This window comes from Chiloscyllium punctatum, chromosome 9 (assembly GCF_047496795.1).
Source record: "Chiloscyllium punctatum isolate Juve2018m chromosome 9, sChiPun1.3, whole genome shotgun sequence".
NCBI classification, from domain to species: Eukaryota; Metazoa; Chordata; class Chondrichthyes; order Orectolobiformes; family Hemiscylliidae; genus Chiloscyllium; species Chiloscyllium punctatum.
Window position 1 is genome coordinate 70,817,980 of NC_092747.1, and position 25,609 is coordinate 70,843,588.

The following is a 25,609-nucleotide window of genomic DNA, read 5'->3' on the forward strand; positions in this document are numbered from 1 at the left end:
ATACGAGCAGTTTTGATTTTTTTCAATGCAGAATCTTCTGCTCTTACTGCTGGCAATATTGGAAGTGGGAAAGGCTTTTAATTAGGTAGGATGTGACATAATCTGTTTGCTTCCATCTTCCCATCTCCTCCAGAATTAAATTAGACAAAGGCCCACAGTATACCTTTCATGACTCATAGCCACGAATAGTTAACCACCATTTAAGGGGTCATTCTATCACCTCCAGTATTAATCCAATGAGACAAACCTGTTGCCTTGTGGCATGACAATTAAAATAGGGTATCCAGCTTTTTACCTAAAGTGGGGAAGGTGAGGTCCCTCGATCAAAAAGGTACTTAGTGTCTGATTGAAGAACTGGACATTAGGAACTGAATAGATGTTGGTATTATGGAGAGCTCTTGTTGCCCAGTGCCTCCACTCACACCCTGAAAGTCCCCTCACTCTCATTACCAACTTTTCATCTGGATCACTCCATGAATCTGGGACCTCAGTGGATGTTACATTTCCTACAGAAACCATGGCTCCCCTTGTGTGAGCAGAAGAGCTGTTGGCCTCGGATTATCTGGCACATTTCAGTAGTGGTCTTGATTTCAGGGGAAGGCTCACCAATAGCTTTACCACTCCCTCAAGTTAAAAATCACACAATGCCAGGTTATAGTCCAACAGGTTTAATTGGAAGCACACTAGCTTTCAGAGTGACGCTCCTTCATCAGGTGATAGTCTTTGCCACTTCCTGATTGGCTCTCTCCAGCAGCCCAGCCAACAACTGAGACCTTTGAAACCTCAACAAGATTCTGCTCAGTAATTTCAAACAAAATTAGATCTCAGCACCGACTGTACCCCATTCGAATGATGAATAGTCATTTATTGCAATTGGAAAAGCAATTATACACAAATGAAACTCACGTGTTGTGAAGAGAAACCTCCTGGGATCCTGGAGAAAGAAGAAATATGGTCATATCCTTAAAGTCACTAGTCTTGAGTGTTAAACTGCCTCATTTAACATTGTTCTCTTCTTCATAACACTGTCTTCTGATAAGGAGATCCAAGCAAACATTAAAAAAATTTGACCAGAAAATGCATTACTAGCTAACTCCAAAGATCCACCAATATTAACAGTTGCCCAAATTATTTTTGGCAACAATGATGTGCTTCATAGTTTCATTATACATATGAGATGATTTAATTATCTAAGAAATGCAGAGTTTTGTGAAAAAAACAAATCAACTGGATTTATTTCCTATGCTTCAAAATAGTCAACTGAACGTGCAAATGAAATAAAAAATTAAGCTAGATTTTTCTCCCGCTATCATCCCTTAAATCTATCTACCTCAGCATCCTTGCTGAGATTGACTATTGAAGTTTATTTCCTCAGTAATGGATAATCTTTTGATGTACTTTCTACCTGAGTGGATTTTGTGAACAGATGAATGTCAACTCATTGGTTTTGCATTTTTAAAGCACTGTAAGTAGATCATAACACCAAAAATATTAGCATTCAAGTTTACCCCAAGAGGGAAATTTGAATGGGAAATACCTCGAGAGTCAGATCTCCCAGGAGCAGTGAGAAGAGACACACACATAGAGAGAGACAGAGAGAAGCGGCGGCTGGCAGGAGGTAAGTTTCTGCCTTAAAAACGTACGTCGTGAATAGGTAGAGCGCACACGGAGCACGAGTGGACACGGGACTGCTGACTGAGTGAAGTAATATTTTTGGGCAGTTGTGTTACCTAAAACACTACTTAAGTAGTGTCTCCCACCCATCCAACCAAAATAAAAAAGGTCTCGTGTACAGGATTGGTAAGGTAACTAGTTATTTTTTATTCTTTATTTTTCAGTAGTCTCTTTGGGAATTTAGAATAGTGGGAATGGCGGGAATAGTCAAATGCTCCTCCTGCAGAATGTGAGAGGTAATATTCATCACTAGTGTCCCCACTGACTTCATCTGCAGGAAGTGCACCCAACTCCAGCTCCTCGAAAACCGGATTAGGGAACTGGAGATGAAGCAGGATGAATTTTGGATCATTTGGGAGGCTGAGGGGTAATTGAGAGGAGTTACAGGGAGGTAGTCACACCTCAGGTACAAAAAAAGGCCAATGGGTTACAGTCAGGGGACGGAAAGGGAACCGACAGACGGTGGCCGATGTATTGTGCCCATTCCCCTCAACGACAAGTATACCATTTTGGATACTGTTTGAGGGTAAGTCATGGGATACAGGTCTCTGGCACAGAGTCTGTCCCTGTTGCTCAAAAGAAAAGGGGAGAGAGGAGCAAAATATTAGTCACTGGGGACTCCATAGTTAGGGGAACAGATAGGAGATTCTGTGGGAACAAGAGAGACTCATGGTTGGTGTGTTGCCTCCCAGGTGCCAGGATTTGTGATGTCTCAGATCGTATTTTTGAGATCCTTGAGGGGGAGGGGGAGCAGCCCCAAGTCGTGGTCCACATAGGCACTAATGACATATGTAGAGAAAGGGATGGGGATTTAAGACAGAAATTCAGGGAGCTAGAGTGGAAGCTTTCAGACAGAACAAACAGAGTTGTTACATCTGGTCTGTTACCCATGCCACATGCTAGTGAGGCAAGGAATAAGGAGAGAGCGAAGTTGAACACGCAGCTACAGGAACGGTGCAGGAGGGAGGGTTTCGGATACCTAGATAATTGAAGCTCATTCAGGGGTAGGTGGGATCTCTCTAAACAGGATGGTCTATACCTGAACCAGAGGGGTACCAGCACTCTGGGGGGCAAATTTACTAATGCTCTTTGGGAAGGTTTAAACTAATTCAGCAGGGAAATGGAAACCTAAATTGTAGTTCCAGTGTCCAGGAGGTTGAGAGTAGTGAGGATAGAAATATGGTTTCAAGGTCACAAGAGTGCACCTGCAAGTTGGAAGGTAGTTTGTAGTATATCTACAGAATTAGGTGGGTGAACTTGCAGCATGGGTTGGTACCTGGGATTTCAATGATGTGGCCATTTTGGAGACATGGATAGAGCAGGAACAGGAATGGTTGTTGCAGGTTCCGGGATTTCAATGTTTCAGTAAGAACAGAGAAGCTGGTAAAAGAGGGGGAGGTGTGGTATTGTTGTTCAAGGATAGTATTACAATAGCAGAAAGCAAGTTTGAATACTGAGATATAGGTTACGAGATAAGACGGGATTGAGCTTCACAAGGAGGTGGTGTTAGCAATTCTGGAAAGTGTGAAAATAGGTAAGTACCCTGGGCTAGATGGGATTTATCTTAGGATTCTTTGGGAAGTCAAGGAGGAGATTTCTACGCCTTTGGCTTTGATCTTTATGTTGTCATTGTCTACAGGAATAGTGTCAGAAGATTGAAGGATGGCAAATGTTGTTCCCTTGTTCAAGAAGGGGAGTAGAGACAACTCTGGTAATTATGGACCGGTGAGCCTTACTTCGGTTGTGGGTAAAATGTTGGAAAGAGGTTATAAGAGATAAGATTTATAATCATCTAGAAAGGAATAAGTTGATTAGGGATAATCAACACAGTTTTGTGAAGGGTAGGTTGTGCCTCACAAACCTTATTGAGTTCTTTGAGAAGGTGACCAAACAGGTGGATAAGAGTAAAGCAGTTGATGTAGTGTATATGGATTTCAGTAAGGCATTTGATAAGGTTAGGCTATTGCACAAAATACGGAGGCATGGGATTGAGGTTGATTTCGTGGTTTGGATCAGAAATTGGCTAGCTGAAAGAAGACAGAGGGTGGTGGTTGATGGGAAATGTTCATCCTGGAGCTCAGTTTCTAGTGGCTTACTGCAAGGATCTGTTTTGGGTCCACTGCAGTTTGTCATTGTAATAAATGACCTGGATGAGGGTGTAGGAGGATGGGTTAGTAAATTTGCAGATGACACTAAGGTCAGTGGAGTTGTGAACAGTGCTGAAGAATGTTGCAGGTCAGAGGGACACAGATAAATTGCAGAGCTGAGCTGAGAGGTGGCAAGTGGAGTTTAATACAGAAAAGTGAGGCGATTCACTTTGGAAGGAGCAACAGGAATAAAGATTACTGGGCTAATGGTACAAAGCGTGGAAGTGTAGATGAGCAGAGAGATCTGTGTGTCCATGTGCATAGATCCCCGAAAGTTGCTACCCAGGTTGATAAGATTATTAAGAGAGCATACAGCGTGTTAGCTTTTACTGGTAGAGGGATTGCGTTCCAGAGCCACAAGGTCATGTTGCAGCTGTACAAAACTCTGGTGCAGCCGCACTTGGAGTATCACATACAGTTCTGGTCACCACAATATAGGAAGGATGTGGAAGCTTTGGAAAGGGTTCAAAGGAGATTTACTAGCATGTTGCCTGGTATGGAGGGAAGTCTTATGAGGAAAGACTGAGGGATTGAGGCTGTTTTCATTAGAGAGAAGGAGGTGGAGAGGGGACTTAATTGAGACATATAAGATAATCAGAGGGTTAGATATGGTGGATAGTGAGAGCCTTTTTCCTCAGATGGTGATGGCTAGTGGAAGGGGACATAGCGTTAAACTGAGGGGTGATTGATATAGGACAGATGTCAGAGATAGTTTCTTTACTCAGAGTAGTAGGGGTATGGAACGCCCTACTTGCAATAGTTGTAGACTCGCCAACTTTAAGGACATTTGAATGATTATTGAATAAACATATGGATCAAAATGGAATAGTGAAGGCTAAATAAGCTTCAGATTGGTTCCACAGGTCAGCGCAACATCAAGGGTCAAAGGGCCTGTACTGCGCTGTAATGTTCTACATTGTAAATTTCTCAAACGATACAAAAGTAAAAGAAAAACTGTCAAAAGAATAATCTAAGTACTTTGAGGCATAACCAGTTGAAATATTGGGTTTCAAAAAGAAAATATTTCGAGTTTTAATCTTATTCAAAAGAAATTATTCAAAAGTACACCTGAAGTAGATGAATTAAATAGTGTGCCCTCAACCCCATCTCATGCCTCCCTGTGGAGAAAGTTTTGTGATTAAAAAAAGATATGCCAATATTATTCAGCCATGATGTAGAGCAGCCGAAGTTGGTCTTGGGTGGACAAAGTTACAGGGCTGGTATTGTGTGATCTTTAGCATTATTTAGTACATGGAGAAAAGGTAAGTGGCAGAAGTTTAAGGGAGTGTACAAAAAGGATTAACTTATGTTGGAAACATGAGACAAGGAAGAAAAAAAGACAAGCAGAAAATGATCCCTTGGTGTGCGAAGAAAAGGGTTTTTCTTTGGCAAGTGAAGCCCACCTGTGGGGATCCTGACAGTGAATCAGCAAAACTGGAATGCTGACAGGGCATACTTACGCCATTAAAACCTTCAAGCCTGAATTTTATTTCTCATGACTTTTGTACATGGACATGACCACAAATACCACAGTTCACATTTTCCCATACTTAGAACAGGACCCAAGACATGCCTCTTCGTTAAATACTAACCAAATAGAAGTATATAGAGACATCTACAAGAATAAAGATATATAAAAAGAATTGGACAGCACTGTGGACTTAATTCCCAAAATACCAGCATATCATTTGGATTCTCATGCAATAGAAACTGCAGTTGACTTTTCCCAGTTACCATAACAGCTGTCTCTCTCTCTCTCTCTCTCTCTTTCTCTCTCTCACACACACACCCAAAACATTTAAAAATTTTGGAATTTATTGTCATGAAAGCACAATTTCAGTTCTTCAATCACAGAGCAGTAACCTTAGTTACAAAACACCAGAGTAATTTGTGGGCAGCATAGTTGCTCAGTGGTTAGCACTGCTGCCTCAGTGCCAGAGACCTGGGTTCAATTCCCACCTCAGGCAACTGTCTGTGTGGAGTTTGCACATTCTCCCCTCCGGGTGCTCCGGTTTCTTCCCACAGTCCAAACAGGTTAGGTGATTTGGCCATGCTAAATTGCCCGTAGTGTTAGGTGAAGGGGTAAATGTAGGAGAATAGATCTGAGTGGGTTGCTGTTTGGAGGGTCGATGTGGACTTGTTGGACCAAAGGGCCTGTTTCCACACTAAGTAATCAAACTTAATTTAAACAGATTACTGCTGCAGCCCCATTCATAGGGGAATCTATGAAAAGCATAGATAAACAAAATTAATTCTGCACAAACCAAAGGGAGCATTTATCACTACTATGGAGATATCAGAATCTGAACATTCAGCATATAAAAAGTTTGCAGCAAAATAGGAACATCAATTTTCTCAAACACATTGTTTGGTAGTAGAGAACTTAAAACATTACTGAAAAGTGATAAAATTGAAGATCTCTCTTGACCCAATGGAAAAACAAGAAAATCAACTTGGACAGGAAGTGACAATTGGTACAATATCATTATAATGGTCTACATTCTTAATTTCTAAGTTGGTGTTCTTATATTTCAGTCCTGTTAAGTGGAAGACCAAAAGCTTAGACTTGAACGTAACCAGTGCTGAAATAATGTAATCCATCCTCTTGCATATCATTAAAAGAAAAGGCTTTCACGAAAATCCTTTTTAAAAGGATTTCTTCTAAATTCTTCTAACAATGGATTCTCGTGAAAGCCTTTTCTTTACTGATGCACATGAAGAAAAATTAGATTATTGTCCATGATCCAATATTAAACTGGAAAGGTAACAACTGACAACTGGAACAAGACTCGGGAAAATAGAGCCTACCCCTCCTAATCTAAACTGTCCACATTCACCCCCACCACCTTTGGTGAAAGTGAGAACTGCAGATACTGGAGATTAGATTTGTGAGTGCGGTGCTGGAAAAGCAGGTCAGGCAGCATCTGAGGAGCAGGAAAATCGATGTTTCGGGCAAAAGCCTTTCATCCGGAATGAGGCTGGGAGCCTCGCGAGGGGAGAGATAAATGGGAGTGAGGTGGGGCTGGGGGGAGACAGCTGGGAGTATGATAGGTGGATGGAGGTGGGGGTAATAGTGATAGGCCGAAGGGGAGAGTGGAGCATATAGGTGGGAAGGAAATGGGACAGGTAGGGCAAGTCATGAGGGCGGTGCTGAGCTGAAAGGTTGGAATTGGGATAAAGTGGGGAAGGGAAAACCGGTGAAATCCACATTGATGCCATAGGGTGTCCTGAAGCAGAAGATGAGGCATTCTTCCTCCAGGCATCGGGTGGTAAGGGGGTGGCGATGGAGGAGGCCCAGGACCTTCACGTCCCCGGCAGAGGGGGAGGGGGAGTTGAACTGTTCGGCTAAAGGGCGGAGGGGTTAATTGATCCTGGTGTCCCAGAGATGTTCTCTGAAGCACTCTGCAAGTAGACATCCTATCTCCCCAATGTAGAGGAGACCACATCAGGAGCAATGGATACAGTAAATGACATGTGTGGAAGTGCAGGTGAAACTTTGATGGATATGAAGGCTCCTTTGAGGCCTTGGATGGAGGTGAGGGAGCAGGTTTTGCAATTCGTGCAGTGGCAAGAGAAGGTGCAGGGAGGGGAGGGTGGACCTGACAAGGCAGTCGCAGAGGTAACAATGGGGAGGGGAAGCTATCTCTGGTGGTGGGGTCAGTTTGTAGGTGGTGGAAATGGCGGAGGATGATGCAAAGTATACAGAGATTAGACCAGAGAGGTTCTGTTCTTTTTGTAGCTGGAGGGCAGAGCTCAAGGTTGGAGGTGCAGGACGTGGATGAGATGTGCTGGAGGGTATCATCGACCACATGGGAGGGGAAATTGTGGTCTTTAAAGGAGGCCATCTTAAAGGATGACCCCATGGTTTGTTGTGGTGGAACTGGTCCTCCTGGGAGCAGATGCGGCAAAGACAGAGGAATTGGGAATAAGGGATAGTATTTTTACAGGTGGCAGAGTGGGAGTGGTGTAATCCAGGGAGCAGTGGGAGTCGGTGGGTTTGTGGAAAATGTTAGTGTTGAGTCAGTCACTGTTGATGGAGATGGACTATGGACATTCAGTCCCTGTACACCTCCATCCACCCTGACCAGGGCCTCTAAGCCCTCAGTTTCTTCCTCTCCCAATGTCCCCACCAGTACCCTTCCACTGACGCTAAGTTGTTTGGCTGAACTGGTCCCCACTCTCAATAATTTCGCCTTTGAATCTTCCCACTTCCTCCAGGCGAAAGGGGTAGATATGGACACCCACATGGTCCCCAGCCAAGCCAGCCTCTTTGTTGGCTACGTGGAACAGTCTATTTTCTACAGTTATACTGGCACCACACCCCACCTTTTCCACCACTACCTTGACAACTGCATCGGCACCGCCTTGTGCTCCCACAAGGAGTTTGAACAGTTCATCAACTTCACCAACACATTCCACCCTGACCTTTCATTCATCTGGACTATCTCAGACACCTCCCTTGCCTTCCTGGACCTCTCCAGCGACTCTCAACACTGACATTACCAGAGAAAGAGTTGTGGGTGGGGGTCAGAGTAGGACTGGAACAAGTAATCAGTGACATCATCAGTGCTGTTTCCCCCTCTCATCCAGAATTAGAAAGGTTTATCTATTTCGCTACCAATTTCCACTTTGTTCTCTCCTTCATCTGGTCCAGCAGAGTACGGTGTCCACTTCTGGATTTTATTAAGGATACCATTAAGCTGGATAGGGTTCAAAACAGACTTGCCAGGATGTTGCTGAGATTGAAGGGTTGGAGGCTGAATAGGCTGGGACCTTTTTTTCACTGGAGCATAGGAGGTTGAGGGGAGAACTTAGAGATTTATAAAATCATAAAGCATTCGAGAAGGTGAATGGCAGGTGTCTTTTCCCAAGGGTGGGGAATGTTAAGACTAGGAGACATTTTTAGATGAGAGGGAAAGATTTTAAAAAAAGGCATGGGGGCTTTTTTTTTAAAAGAAAGTGTGGTTCAGATATAGTGATGGAGGCAGGTACAGTTAACACGGATAAAAGACCTAATTGGTTTATGAATAAGAAACGTATGGAGAAATATGAGCCAAGTGCAAACAGGTGGGACTAGCTTGGTTTGCGATTCTGATCGCTATGAACTGGTTGGACTGGTGGCTCAGTTTCCATGCTGTATGACTCTATGATTTCTCCCTTCCTTAACATCTGTTTCCATTTCTGGGGACAGGCTGGCCACCAATATCCACAACGAACCCACCAAATCTCAGCTACCTTGACTATATATCTTCACTTCCAGCTCTCTGAAGATTCAATTCCATTCTCCCATTTCCTCCATATCCATTGTTTGTGTTCTGATGGAAGCCGACCTTGACCAGTGGTCTTCCAGAACTTCTACCTTCTTACTCAACAAAAAGATTCCCCACCACCATGTTTGACAGGGCCCTCAGCCATGCCTGACTTATCTCCCACACTTTGGCCCTCACACCTTCTCTTCTCTCCTACAACAGTGAGAGGGACCCCTCCTCATGTACCTTTCCATCAACATCCACATTCACTGCTATTTCTGCCATCTCCAGTAAGATGCCACCACCAGACCCATATTCCCCTCCCCTCCCTTGTCAGCCTTCCACAGGGACACTTTGCTCTATTCCATGTAAGGTAGCAAGCTACTATGTTTAAAGAGTCCTGACCCAGGAAAATTAAGCAATGTTATGATAAGACTTATTCTGCCTCCCTGTAACAATAAAAGAATAAATATAGCCTATGTTTCGTTGTCCAATGGGCAAATAGTTTCTTTCCTGAAATGGCATGGGAAAACAGAGAGCTGGGAAAATATGGTGAGAAGGAATAAAAAAAAATACAGAATCTCATCATTGAGAAAACATTCCTCAATTTCAACTTTGTTATGAAGGTGTAGGTATGTACTGTACCTTTAAGAGAATGAAAGCTGGTAAGGACTGATTGCAAGCACAGAGTGTGCTGAACACTTTAAAAATGTAAAATTTGGCTGTGAAACAAATGGCTGGAATGGAGTTGCCATGGTATATAAATTTGAATTCTGCCAATTAGTTTAAATTATGCCCCAACATACCAAAATTCAATTGAATTTGAATTTTAATGTTTTGATGACATCAAACCAATGAGACAGTCTGATGTTTTGGAATATAAAAATCGGGCATTTTAAACAATTAGCCAGAGTGGCAAAGAGCACCAACGAAGATACAGTCTACACAGCTTCTGTCCGAAAAGGTACCTTTTCACATGAATGTTGTGAAACAGAAGACTGAAGAAAAGACTCAGGAAAGTACAGACAAAGGAACCAAGGGCACAGCGACAACTGGCTGGTTTTGAAACTTGTTTTTTTTTTGTTAAACTTAAATCAAGAGGTTTTTATTGGATCAGTATATTGTTGTAGAGTGGAGGTAGATAAATCGATCAGACAAAGGAGGATTCCCATGTAGATAATTGTTGTTTAATGTCCTTGTGTTTCGTAAAGAATAAATTATTAAATTTTTTCTCTACATAGAGAGATTTTTGTAGTTCTTTGGCACTCATACTTTAACAGATTACGAGATAAGGTGAGCTTTTCTGGGTGTTTGGTTTAATTAAGAGAGGTTCACTGTTGTAACATATTGCAGTCACCAACTTTTCCATGGAGACAGCCAGATGCACACATGGGGCGGTCAGCACTGTACTGATTATTTTGGTAGACTCTTCCATTCAATATGTTAACTGCTTGACAAACCTGCATTTTCATAAAATCGTGATTGGCCACGAGCTTAGTAGAATCGTCTGCCTGAGGCTGAGCAGATTCTTGATCTCTGGCAGTCTTCTGAGCACTAAAGGCCTGGGGCATTTCTTCCTCAGCCAACAGCATACATATGTCAGTGATGTGTCAACAGATTGTGCTCCCAAGTTTAATCCAAGTAGTGAATGCACTGAAGTGAAAGTCTCTGAGCTGGTCGAGGGTGCAGGTGAAGCCTCACAGGTACTTTTGAGGACTGAGTGGCTTGCTCTTCAGGTTGAGGCAAGGGTCTCCTGTACTGGCACTATTTTGATCAAGTTTTGCTGCATATCATTAGTGCTTCTGAGAGGAGATGAAATTATTTGTACAAGAAGGTTAAAGGCCAATGCAGATAAAGAACAAGTTAGCATTGGTGGCAGTGGGAGACGTGTACAGCATAATGAAGTTTACTGAACTGTTGGGAGATCACCCCATCCCAAGTGCTCATGCTCTTTTCCAAGCAGCTCAACAATTTTCTGCACATATTGAGTGTGAACCCCCTACGCTGATCAACCCCCTGGTGTATTTGGCCCTGTAGGCCCACATGCTGAATGTTCCTGCGATGAGACAAAGGATACGATGAGTGTGATGGAAATGGATGGAACAGCAGTCAATCAGTGGTGATACACAAGCAGGTAAGTTGACAAGGTATCCTTAGTTGGTGTGTAAGAAACGCAGACAGTGGGAAGAGTTATTCGTTTGGGAAGATGAGGTGGACTACAGCCACTGGAGTGGACAAGATGCACATCATAGAGATAATAGCTGTCGTCTATGAGCATTGTGAGATGTATCTGCAGTGTCTGAGACAGAGTAAGTGGTATTCCCAAGTGAGAAGTCACAGAGAGAAGATGGCAGCACTTACCCTTGCTAAGTACAAAAGATCACTGACCAACTTCCTGCACATCTGTGCATTCCTTTTTAACTGTAACACAACACTGATCTGGGTTGATATCCTGATGCAAGTTAGTTCTCATGGTATGGCTTCCTTTGCTGGTCATAAACAAGAACACTGCCCTCCTTTCCACCACACCATTCACCGGCATCCTCTGGTCCCTGCCACTAAAGGTGGGTGGCAAGCTCTTACTGAGTTATTTGCTCAGCAATAATGATCGAACACCAGTATGAGGATCAGGTCCCAAGCTGCTGAAGTCTGAAGTACTACACAGCTGGGCAATAAATATATCATCAATGGCCTATGGAATATGGAAGATCTCAGCATTGGTAAGCAGTAGGTTTCTCATGCAGTGTCATCTCAAGATAAAAATGTCAAAGCCTAGATACATAATTCATGTGGGAATGAGCGGAAGTTTGCACAAGAAATCATGGCTGACCAAGCATCTTACATCTCATTCAACAAATACTAACTCAATCAGAAATTCAGACCAGCAATTCTCTTGTAAAACAGAATTGTGCATTTCATTAAAAGAAATTATCTTCATTCCCAATTGCATCATCCAAATTACTTTCCACAACATGAACACTAAACTGATCAGGGATAACAATGTCCTCCCACAGGAGAACAAGGAATTAAAATCATTGTATTTACCTCATCACCACAACAAGATTAACAGCTGGCTTTAAAATAATCTTTCTGTGCGACAAAGTATAATAAAGCACAGCATGGCACTGACCTCATCCCGATAGTGAGCGACATTGAGAGCTGGAAAGTCTTCACTGTAGCACAAAGAAAAGTTCAGGGCGTTGACCATGTGAGCTGCAACATGGACTACTGAAATCAAAGAGTGAATAAAAGACATTACAACCCAATAATTACTAATAAACAAAAGGCAAAACTGTTTCTTCAGTGAAAAACTTCACTTGATGTCAGTCTATAAACTTTTGAACATTGAATTTACTTAAAATATCAACAGTTCAAGAATGAGTTATTACATTTTCACACAAAAAGCAAAAATCTGCCAACTCCAAAGTGTTTTGCTAATCAATGATTCAGTAGAAGAAGCTTGAAAGCAATTTATAGAAATATAGGATATGTCTCATTGCAAAAATTGGTTTTAGCTAGAAACTTCTCAGGGCAAAGTTCTTTGGATTCTTTGAATGTAATTCCCTCCCACGTATATGTTTGAAGTTAGGAGACTATTTATTTTGGGAGAGGAAGGGTGGATGGGGATTGCACTACCTTCCTGTCTCCACCCAACTAAATCTGTAGGGGAACACCAATGGACAAATCTCTCTGCCTTGCCACCAATCGAGGCTTTTAATTTGGTGATTAATGTCCTCTGGAGGAATTCCTTCTGGAGTTGTGGTATAACCTAGCAGCAAGCACGGGACTCACAGTGTTGGGAAAAATGGCGAACAGACCCATATCACATTCTGATCATACGATTATTAGGAGCAGGAGTAGGCTATTCAGCCCCTCGAGTCTGCTCTATCATTCAGTAAGATCATGGCTAATGTGACAGTAACCTCAAATCTGCAATCCTGCCTATTCAGATAACCTTTCAACCCTTTACTTATAAAGAATCTACCTACTTATGCCTTAAAAATATTCAAAAAAATCTGTTTCAACTACCTTTTCAGGAAAAGAGTTCAAAAGACTATGGCTTGGAGATAAAATTTTCTTCCCAGCTGTTATAAATGGGCAACCTAATGATTTTTAAATATAGTCTGAGTTCTAAATTTTCCAATAAGAACATCCTCTGCACATCTATCCTGTCAAGACCCCAGAGACATATCTTTCAATCAAGTTACCTTTTACTCTTCTAAAATCTAGCCTGTCAAACCCTTCTGCACCAGATAATTTCCCCATTTTGGAAATTACTCTGGTAAACATACTCTGAACTACCTCTAACTTGAGGTGGCACAGTGGCTCAGTGGTTAGCACTGCTGTCTCACAGCACCAGAAATCTGGGTTCAATTCCTGCCTCGGGCAACTGTCTGCGTAGAGTTTGCACATTCTCCCTGTGTCTGTGTGGGTTTCCTCCGGGTGCTCCGGTTTCCTCCAACAGTCCAAAGATGTGTAGGTTAGGTGAGTTTGCCATGCTAAATTGCCTGTAGTATTAGATGAAAGGGTAAACGTAGGGGAATGGGTCTGGGTGGGTTGCTCTTTGGAGGGTCGGTGTGGACTTGTTGGGCCGAAGGGCCTGTTTCCACACTAAGTAAGTAATCTAACCTAATCATGTTTACATCTTGCTTTAAACAAGGTGACCAATATTATTCACCATACTCCAGAAGTGGTCTCAGCAGTGCCCTGTACAACTGAAGCACAATCTCCCTACTTTTACTCAATTTCACTCATAATGAAAGATAATATTCTGTCAGCTTTCCTTGTTACTCATTGTGCTAGTGTACTAATCTTTTCCAACTCATGCGTGGTGACCAGATCCTTCTGCACCTGAGAGCTCTACGCTCTCTCACCATATCGATAATATGTTTTTTTTTGGGTCTTCCTATGAAAATGAATATTGTCACGATTCCCCACATTATTACCATTTGCCATTTGCCAGATTTTACCCCATTCACTTAAGCTCCTTAAGTCCTCTTCATAACTTATTTCCTACCTGTCTTTGTGCCATCAGAAAGTTCAACAACAATACCCTCTATCGCCTGAGTCATTTAAATTGTAAATAGTGAAGGTCCCAACACTGATCTCCAGGGCAGAACACTCATAACATATCATCAATCTAAAAAAGACTTGTTTACATGTATGGTTTTCTATTAGCCAGCCAATCTTCTATCTATGCCAATATGCTACCCACAATTATATTCAAAAGCTCAAATGCCTGCAGTTTTTCTGGGAGGTTTACTTCATTCCATCAGACCATAAAACAGGAACTGGAGTAAGTCATTCTACCCCTCAAGCCTGTTCTGCCACCCAATAGGATCATGGCTAATCAGACAATCCTCACATCCACTTTCCTGACCTTTCCCCTTAACCCTTGATTCTTCTACTGATCAAGAATCTACCTATCTCAGCCTTAAATATACACAAAGACTCTGTGCTCACAGCTCGCTATGGCAAGGAGGTCCAAAGACTCTTAAACATTTGAAAATAAAATGCCTCCCCATCTCAGTCTTAAATTTGTGCCTCCTAATTCTAGTTCTAGACTCTTCTATGTGGGGAAACACCCTCTCAGCATTTATCCTGTCAAGCCTCATAGGAATCCTATATGTTTCAATGATATCACATCTCCTTCTTCAAGAGTCCCAACCTCTTTAGTCTTTGCTCAGGAGACCGCACCATGGATCATCCTTGTGAAACTTCTCTGAACTGTCTACGATGAAATGACATCTTTCCTTAAATAAGAGGATCAAACTGCTCATATTACTCCAAACATGGTCTCACCAGAACCTTGTGCAGACAACCCTACTCCTGTACTACAACCTTCTTGAAATAAGGGCCAACATCCCATTATTCCTGATTACCTGATGCATCCGTGTGCTAGCTTTGTATGTTTCATACACAAGAACACTTCAGTCCCTATGTGGTGCATCTCTTTGCAGTTCTCTATTTAAATAATACTCTCCCTTCCAAATTGAACAACTTTTCACACATTAAACTCTACTTCCTAACTCTTCATCCAGTTACTTAATCTATCAATTTCTCTCTATAAACTGTACATATTCCTCTCAACCAGCCTTTCCACCTATTTTCATGTCATCTGCAAATTTAGCTACAGTATATTAACTTTCTTCCTGCAAGTTATTAATATATATTGTAAACAGTTGCGGTCCCAATGCTGCTCCCTATAAACCTCCCCTGGTCACAGGTCACGAATCTGAAAAAGAACTCCTGATCCCCATTTGCTGTTTTCTGCTCATGAGACAATCCTCCAACCATGCCAAAACACAATCTTCAACACATGGACTTGAGGGGTCTGACATTGGAAAGGGAGGTGCCTGCTCTACTACAACATACTACAGTAATTTTCTAATACTTTGAGAAGCCAGGAATTTCTTACCTGAAAATAAACATATTGTAAAACCACACGTTACGTGAAACGTTTTACTCTTATCCAATAATCTTCGTGCTTTCCTGCTCATTACCTGTGAAAATGAATTTTACAAGTCTTTACAATTACTGTATTTAGGAATGATTAAAATGACAAACATACACTAATTCAATACTGACTGATAACTGCAACCCAGGCTGAAAATTTGGATGTATATTGGACACACCCTTGCAGAGATATCTGAAAATGGGGCTATCCAGCTTACAGGAGATCACACATGCCCACCCCATCTCACTGCAAGCCGATTCTATGCAGCATTCAATTGGGAGTGCACACTTATTCAGAGAAGGAGGCACTTGAAGGATTCTTGCTTTAGGCAGATGGGAGTTAGAGTGATAAATGAAGTTAAGGCCATCAAAAAGATGGTGGCACTTTTCGATGTAGCACTATTGGTGCTCTTTCTCCTGAATCTTTGACACTTTCCTCTGCTTTTTGATAACAAGAGAGAATGAGGTGAGGTGAGGTGAGGTGAGGTGAGGTGAAGTGAATTGAGTTACTGCACTTGACAGTGTGGCAGTCATGGGTGGAAAAATATTGGTGTGAATACAAGCCTTCTTTGCATGTGTCCCAATGATTTAGTCTGTGGTGCATGAGGTTCATCAACCAATCTTGCATGCTCCGATCCCTCCTCTGCACAATTCTCATCAGATGATGATACGTATCCTCAAAATCTTACGGATGCAAGGCTAAGCCCCATACTCATCTAATCTGAAAGGTTGTGGATACCACAGGAAATGGCAATGATATAGAAACCTTCTCGGGGGCATACAGCAGAGTTCAATTGGATCAGAATGGATACAAAAGTTCAGCCTGTAGTAGGGTATGATCACAGCTTGTGCAAACCCATGGAAGCACTGATATTCCAGAGTCCCAGAAAGGATTCCTAGTCAGCTGTCATGGGCAGAATCTTTTTCCATCTACCATGGCAAGTCGGATGTCAGAGGGCATTTTATCAGACAGGCGTTTAGGAAAACCATATTCCTACCTCCATCTTGATGAAGCCTGTGGTATGTAGGCCATATGTCCCACTCATCAATTGAGACCATCAAGAGGGAATTAATGTTTCCTGAAGAGTGCCATTTAATCGTGATAAATAGTACCCCAAGGTCAAGGGGTACAACATACAGAATTGCTTGAGAGTTTCAAATAGTAAGCCCTCATTCCAAGTCAGTCACTGCCTAAGTGAGGGAGCCCAGCCTTTGGAAGGAGGACTTCACTGAGAGACACATCTGTGCACTTACTGCTTATCCTTATTTCCTACACCCCAGGATTCCACCCCATAGGCCTGCTTTTGCCATTCACCTCAGGACTATGATCCAAGTACAATCCTAAGATTTGTACTCCGCATCAGCCACCATGTCTCTGGTGGCACAGCTGTTCAAAACAGCTGCTGGCCTCGGATTGGTCAGCAGCTCTCAGCAAGCTTGACTTAGGCTTCCTGAGCCTGGTGAAGGCTTGCTAAGTGCCTCATGAGTAGAACAAAAGAAGTGGCATTGTACAGGACCATGGTTTACACCATATCTTTAGTGGGTTACCAATGGTCCCTTAGGTTCCATCCCTGGAGGCAGTTGGGGGGGGGGTGGGGGGTGAGGGAAAGGACAAAGCCAGAGCAGCTGTCGCATCTTGATGCATGAGGTCCACAAGTGTCAAAAGTAGAAAAATAAGAACACACCTTCAGTGTTCGTTCAATGATCTTTGTAACTTTACAACAATTTCTTCTTACTTAGGAAGCCCTCTGATCAGTTTGAGGGAACCATAAAGGCCTACATCACAGAAACAAGCCTTTTGGCCGAACTCACCCATGCCAACCAGTTTTCACAATTAAACTAGTGCCATTTGGCCCATTTCTCTCCATACCCATCCCATACATAAGTCTAAATGTTTCTTAAATGACAAAATTGTACCGACTTCCACCACTACTTCTGACAGAGTGAGAAAGAATTTCCCCACCTCCCCCCCCAGACTCCCTCTATTTCTCCCCTCACTTTAAATCTATGCCCTCTAGTTTTTTACTCCTCTACCAAGGGGAAAACCTATCTATGGCTCTCATGATTTCATATACTTCGAAGGTCATCAGTTTCCTAGGTTTCACAGAAAAAAGTCCCAACCTGTTCAACCTCACTTTATAACTCAAACTTTCCAGTCTAGAAAGCAGTCTAGTAATTTTTTTCAGCACTCTTTCCAGTTCAATAACACGCTTTCTATCGTAGGGTGACCAGAACTGCAGACAGTACTCCAAATGTGGCCTCACCAACATCTTGTACAGCTGCAACAAGATGTCCTATCTCCTATACTGAATGCTCTGATCAATGAAAACTAGCATGCCAAAAACATTCTTCACTGCCCTGTCTACCTGTGACTTCATTTTCAAGGAGCTATGAACCTGTACCCCTAGATCTCTTTATTCTATAACACAACCGAGGGCCCTACAGTGCATAAGTCCTGTCCTGGCTTGTCTTGCCACAATTCAACACCTTGCATTTATCTAAATTAAGCTTCATCTGCCATTCTTAAGCCCAGTGGCCCAGTTGATCAAGTTCTCATTGCATTCCTAGATAATCTTCTCCACTATACCACCAATCTTGGATCATCCACAACCTTAAACTGTACCTCCTAAAATTCTCATCCAATCATTTATATAAATGATGAATAACAGTGGATTTAGCGCAGAGACTTGTGGCACACCACTGGTCACAGGTCTCCAGTATGAAAAACCACCCCCTACCATCATCCTCTGTCTTCTACTGTCAATTGGCTAGCTCTCCCTGGATTGTGTGAGATATAACCTTACTCAATAACCTACCATGCAGTACCTTGTCAAAAGGCTGCGATAGTCACATGAATACAATCATAGCAGTCTGAATAACATGGTGTCCCAAAATGGTCAAGAAGCCCATGGACCTTTCTGCCTGACAGTCAGGGTCAGCACAACACTCTTGAACAATGCATTGATGATCTCCATAGGAGACCCTGCACATGTTGTTGGTGGATCCCAAGAGGGAGCTCAATGCATCGAAAGGTCAACATTAAAAAGGTGACTCTCCATCCAATAGACACTGCATTTTCATCGTTCTGTGGGTTGCAACAGTAGACACAGGTGAATGACATCCGCTCTCGACACCTGCAGTGTTTCTAGGCATGGGAGCTGCAAATTCAAGGTAGTCAAGGCATTTCTGGAAAACTCTGGGTCAGGGATGTGCCAGTCAACTCTGTACTATTCTGTGATTTTCCCAGCCAGAGGCTAATCCTGTTGCTGCTGCATCAATGCCTCTGATACCCGGTCACTCCTGCATTTGGGCTGCTCCTCCTCTGCAAAAGAATGCAGTTGGACTGGATTGATGGCTGATGAAATCTCCCATCATGAGCCCTTGCAAGAAAGTTACCCTAGGTTCCAGGCTTTTTCGATCCACCTTAACCTTCTGGCTTACATCTTTGTTTACCCCACTGGGATGTAACAACCTCAAATCATTTACCTCTTGGCACCTCAGAAAAGACACAAAGGTTTTAGCTCCTTAGATTGGACCTTCGGATACTGCCCCTCACCTCTTGCCTTCCTGGTAATGGAGATAAAAGCTTCCTCTCCCTTCACTGCTCGCAATTTTATAGGTTCATTTTGAATAGCACCTGGCACGGGCTAATTACTGCTATCAGTAAAAATTTGAATCTCACCATGGTAGATGAAGGAATTTGAACTCAATCTTTTTAAAAATCTGGAATTAAAAATCTATTAGTAACCATGAAGCCATTGTCAATTGTCAATAAAAACCCAATTGGCTCAATGTACTTCAGGGAAGGAAATTTGCCTTCTTACCTGGTCTGGCCTACATGTTACTCTGAAATAACCAAGCAAACCATCTAGTTGTATCAATAGGTACAAAGTGCCAACAAAGAAATGAAAAGACAGACCACCTGGCATTGACCGAAGTGCTGGAAAAGATAAATGGTGGTATCAGCCCGGTCAACCCTGCAAAGTTCTCCTTCCTGAGATGTGCAGGTTCAGTGGATTGGCAATGGCAAATTGCCTGTAATGACTAGGGAGGTGTAGACTGGATAGGTCAACATCGTAAATGTGGGTTTACAGGGATAGGGTGAGTGGCTGAGGCTGGGTTTGGGTGGAATTGGGTGCAAAGCCCAGACCATCAAGGAAGCCAATCTCCCAACCATGGACTCCATCTCCATTTCTTGTTGCTGTGGAAAGCTGTTATCAAAGACTTCTTCCACAATGGTAATATTCTCTTCCAACTTCTTCAAGTAGAAGCTTGAACATGCACACCACCAGGCTCAAGAGAAGCTTCTTTCCTGCTGTCATGAGGCTACTGAACTAACCTCTCTAATTTCAAATCTAATGTTGACCTTGCTTTCGGGCACCTCCTGTGCAGTCATAACCTTGTATGCCTCTCTAAGAACCCTATGATCCGTATGTCTTTGCTATGATCTGCCTATACTGCTCACAAAACAAAGCTTTTCACTGTACTAAGGTACATGTGACTAGAATAAAATCAAATCGATGATCTTTGCAGGGTCAGTGCAGACTCAACAGGCCTCTTTCCACAGTGTAGGATTCTATGATTCTAACAACATCGGGGACCAAGTGTCAAAATTAGGAGCACTGTCTCAGACTAGACAAGCAACAGTATGACAGTCATACCTTACAGGCAACATTCCAGATGCCACCATTAACACCATCCCTGGGTGTGTTCTGTCCCACCGGAAGGAATTGCCCTAGAAATCCTTAAAATTGACTCCGCACCTAATGAAGTCTCATGGCTCCAGGTTGAACATAGGCAAGGAAACCTCCTGCTGATTATCATCATTACTCCATGTTGAGCAACACTTGCAGGAAGCACTGAGTGTGGCATGGACACAAAATATACTCCAGATGTGCACCATGAAGAGTGGCTCAGCAGCAATACCATTGATTGAGCTGGTCAAGTTCTAACAGAGAGCTTCTGCACGGATCTATGGCAGGTGATGAGGGAAAACTAGAATCAATGGGTAGCAGGGGGCAAAATCTTCACTGGTTGGAGTCATGCTTGGCATGTAGGAAGAGGGAAAAACAGACATACTTGACTGTATTCTTACCAATCTGACAGCTGCAGATGCATCTATTCGTGATCAGTTCAGTAAGAATGACAATCACACAGTCCTTGTGGAGACAAAGTCCTACTTCCATCATGTTGTGCAGCACTGTCGCCATATTGAATGGGACAGACTTGAAACAGCGATCTAGCAACTCAAGAAAGGGCATCCATCAGATACTGTTGGCCATCAGTAGTAGCAGAATTATACTTCAGTATAATCTGCACCTTCATGGCCTGGAATATCCCCCACTCAATCATCAAGCCAGAGGATCAACCCCGGTTCAATGAAAAGCGTAGAGGGCATGCCATGAACTTAAAATAAAAAGAAAATGAGGTGTCAGCCTGGTAAAGCTATCAAATGGGACTACTTGCATGCCAAACAGCAAGTCAAAGACAGAGCTAAGCGATCACATAATCAACGCATCAGATCTGAGATCTGCAGTCCTGTCACATCCAGTTGGGAATCATGGTAGATATTTAAACAACACACTGGAGACTTCACAAATATCCCCATCTTCAATGATGGAAGAGCGCACCATATCAGTGCAAAAGATAAGGCTGAAAGATTCATAGCAGTCTTCAGCCAAAAGTGCCAAGTGGGATGATCTATCTTGGCCTACTCCAATCTTCAACTAATTCAATTCATGCCACACGTTATTAAGAAACAGTTAGAGGCACTGGATACTGCAAAGGCAATGAGCCCTGACAACATTTTAGTGATATGATTGAAGACTTGCTCTCCAGAACTTGCTACTCCCCTAGCCACTCTCTTCAAGTGCAGTGGGGTTGATTCTCCTGCTCATCAGACACTGCCTGACCTGCTGTGCTTTCTCAGCAACACACTCTTGACTCTTCAAGTGCAGTGTCAAAACTGGCATCTACCCAACAATGTGGAAATTGCCTGGGCATGTCCTGTACTCAAAAAGCAGGATAAATCCAACCCAGCCAATTACCACCCCACCAGTCAACTATCAATTAATCAATAAAGTAGTGTGAGGTACCACCAAGCAGCAAGTGCTCAGCAATAACTTACTCACTGATGCCCAGTTTGGGTTCCACCAGGATCACTCGGCTCCTGACCGGATTAAAGCCTTGGTTCAAATATGGCCACAAGCAGGGAGTTCCACAGATGAGGTGACACTGGCCTTGAGATCAAGAGTTGTCATTCGATGGAGTGTGGCATTAAGGAATCAATGGATAGCAGGGTGCAAATTCGAACCTGGTCGTAATCATCGGAGGTCAGTTATCTCAGCTCCATAGGAGTTCCTCAGGGTAGTGTCCTAAGCACACCATTTCAGCTGCTTCATCAGACATTCCCTCCATCAGAAGGTCAGATGTGGGGATGTTCACCAATGACTGCACCATGTTCAGCATCACTCGTGACTTCTCAAATACTGAAATAGTCCATATCAACAAGATCTGGACAATATCAAAATCCTGGAATTCCCCCTCTAAGGCTATTGAGAGTCAACCGACAGTATGTGGACTGCAGCAGTTCAAAAAGGTAGCTCACCACCAGCTTCTGAAGGGCATTGAGAGACAAGCTGGCCAGCCAGTGACTATCACATCCAATAAGTGAATTAAAAACAATTCTAAAATTATAGTACGTTTTCAGTTTTATTTTAACAAATTGCAAATAAACACTTCGTCAAGCTAAAGGTTATTAAAGCTACTTGAAGCACAGGGTTTAAGGGATCGAACGACTGATGAAAGATACATTCATGACTTGTCACAAATTTGATTAGACAGGTTCATCAGGTTCTAAATTGTAAATAAATTATTTTTAGATCATGATACAAACTTTTTATCCAATGACGATAATTTCTTAAGGCTCAATACAAAATATTGGTTCTATAATGTAGTCTTTACCAGCTTGCATGTGATTATGTATGCACAATATCTTGCAACAGAGTGTGCTGTAATCAAACATAAACACTGCTTAGGCTATGAACCTACTAGTCACCTCCAAGAAAGTGGCAGAAAAATACTCAAGGGCAGGAATAAGAATTCCAACTGCCTGTGGCTTCAAGTTTAAATATAATAGAAAATAAAAAGTTGCTAAGACAACATGATAGATTGAATTCTTTTTTGAACCAACTATTCCTCCTCGATTGGAGAAAAAGTTTAATATTTATTAATCTTCACTTATATTAATAATAATTAAATGTTTTAATGCCTGAATGAGGAATAGTTCCATGAATCACAATCTTCCTCTTGCTGACCTCAGAAGTTGCTATACTACCATCCTGGCTACATATCATGAGTGACACGGAACAAAAAGGAGACGGAAACATTTTCAAAATCAAATTAGCCAACTAGATCACTTTGAGGCTTGGCTAATCCGTAATTTGAATTTAGCAGCCTCTTCACAGGCCCTTCAGCCCAATAAGTCCACACCGACCCTCCGAAGAGCAACCTACCTCCCTCTGAAATTGAAAGTTATTTTGTTGCCAGACTCTGTCAAAAGAAAGTTTACACAGAAACCTGCAGTTTCTATTCCCAAATCTAAATCTATTTACCAGCCAACTGCAAATTATTTTGGTCTTGGACTCACCAGAAAATAAACAGTTATCAGGTCAAATAAAAATCAGCAGTTTCTTACACAGTGACATAGGCTTGTGAGGAGCATATCATTGTCTTTTTTCCTACTGACAAGCAGCATGGCATTTCTTGCTTGGCAGTGGTGTGCTGTCAATTAAGGGAGTACAGTAAACAGCACACAGTCAAGAGGAGATCACATCCAGAATAAAAAGAATAGAGCAACAATTATGGATACGTTAAATCTTCACGTTGATTAGGTTAATCAAATTGGAAACAGTAGCTACGACAACAAATTCAGAGTCCACTAGGGATGGTTTCCCAGAGTAATATGTCTTGGAGTCACTCAGGGAGCAGGTTATCTTGGACCTTGTAGTAGGTAATGAGACAAGTTTAATAAATAACCAGAGAGTAAAAGATCACCACCACCTTCTGACGGGCATTGAGAGACAAGCTGGCCAGCCAGTGACTATCACATCCAATAAGTGAATTAAAAACAATTCTAAAATTATAGTACGTTTTCAGTTTTATTTTAGCAAAATGCAAATAAACACTTAGTCAAGCTAAAGTAGTGATCACAGAACAGAGAAAAGTACAGCACAGGAACAGATCCTGAAGCTGACCATGTTTTTCTCTATCATAACATAATGAATTTAATATTTAATTTTAGAGAAAGAAACTTGAGTCAGGAATAACTTTAATTTGAATAAAAGGTATTACAATGAAATGAGGATATATTTATCTAAAAAGTGAACTGGGAAAACAGATTAGCCAGAATGACAGTAAGCAAGCAGTTGCAGACATTGAAGGAGGTAATTAATGACTCTTTGCAAAAATATATCTCAGTACGGATGCAAGATTCTAAAAAAGGGATAAACAGAACATGGCTAGCCAAGAAAGTCAAGAAGAGTATTAAATTGAAAGAAAAAAACATATATATAAAATTTTTAAAAAGGCAAAAGTCAGTGATAGCTCTGAAGACTGAGATAAATTCAGCACTCAACCAACTAAAAAGATAGAAGGGAGAAAAAAAAAAGAGGGAAAACTATCAAGGAATATAAACACATACAATAAGAATTTCTTTCAATTCATAAAACGGAAAAGAGCTGTCAAAGTGAACATAAGCCCCATATAAAATGAATCTGGGGAACAAGGAAATATCAGAGGAGTTAAACAGATATTTTATATCAGGTCTTTAGGATGGAAGATACTTTGAACGTCCCATTAATACTAAAGAATGTGGGACTAAGTAACATCACCATCACAACAAAATTAGACAAACTCAGGAGGCTAAAAGCAGATAAGCCCCCTGGCTCTAATGGCTTGAATCATAGATTACTAAAACAGATAGTGAATGCATTGGTTGTAATGTTCCAAACATCCTTTGGTCCTAGGGAAACAACTAGAGATTTGAAAAACTGCTTATGTGACACTGTACTGAAAAACAGAAGGAGACAATTACCAGATAATAGTAGGCCAATTAGCCTAATATTTATTGATGAGAAAGCATTCATAGAAAGAATCAAGGAAACATACCAGCATGGAACCAGACCATTTAGCCCATAGAGTCCACACCAACCCACCAAAGAGAATCCCACCCAGCCCCATCCCTTCAACCATACCCTATTACCCAGCACTTCCCACGGCTAATCCACCTAGCCTGCACATCCCTGGGCACTATGGACTATTCAACATGGCCAATCCATCTAGCCTGCACATCTAGGACTCTGAGAGGAAATCAGAGTTCCTGGAGGAAACACGCACAGGGAAAATGTGCAAACTCCAAACAGTCGGCCAAGGCTGGAATCGAATTTAGGTCCCTGCTGTTGTGGAGGTAGCAGCATTAGCCACTGAGCCACCATGAATCATTTGATAAAGTAATAGAGAATTTGGAAGTCATCATCTAATCAAGTAGAGTGAGAATGGCTTCACGAAAGGGAAATTATGTCTAACTAAGTTAGTTTCTTCAAAGACGTCTGAACCAAAGTGAAGAGAGGAGAACTAGTAGACGCACTGTATTTGGACTTGTAGGAGGCACTTGGCAAGGTAACACAAAAAAGATTAACTCATAAGGGCCCATGGTGTTGGGATAGTATATTGGCATAGAAAGAGAATCCCTTTTCTGTTCTTTTTCAGGTTGGTTACCCATGACCAGCAGGGTTCCACAGAAATCCGTGGTGAGACCTCAATAGTTAACAACATATATTAATGACTTGGAGGATGAAAGTGAACGTCCTGTAGCTAAATTTGCAGAAGACAAAAACAGATGGAAAAGCAGGTGGAGAGGGATACAAACAGTTAACTGAGAGATATTGATAGGTTAAGTAAGTTATCAAGTGTATTATAATATGGGAAAATGTGAAGATGCTCATTTGAACAGGATTTGATTTTAAACAGAGAACAACTGCACAGGTGCAACACAAAGAGGCTTCAGTTATTTGCACATGAAAC

General features: G+C 42.1%; 1 protein-coding gene across 5 annotated transcripts in view; it reads right to left on the reverse strand.

Moving 5' to 3' along the window:
• The window catches only part of nox4 (NADPH oxidase 4), a 158,466-nt gene that overhangs the window by 97,463 nt on the left and 35,394 nt on the right, over positions 1-25,609 (reverse strand). For all 5 annotated transcript variants that reach the window (XM_072577769.1, XM_072577770.1, XM_072577768.1 and 2 more), the window contains 3 exons: positions 15,489-15,573; positions 12,201-12,298; positions 907-934 (listed from right to left, as the gene is read on the reverse strand). In XM_072577769.1, coding sequence (XP_072433870.1) covers positions 907-934; positions 12,201-12,298; positions 15,489-15,573 — 211 coding nt within the window. The remainder of the gene's footprint in view (positions 1-906; positions 935-12,200; positions 12,299-15,488; positions 15,574-25,609) is intronic.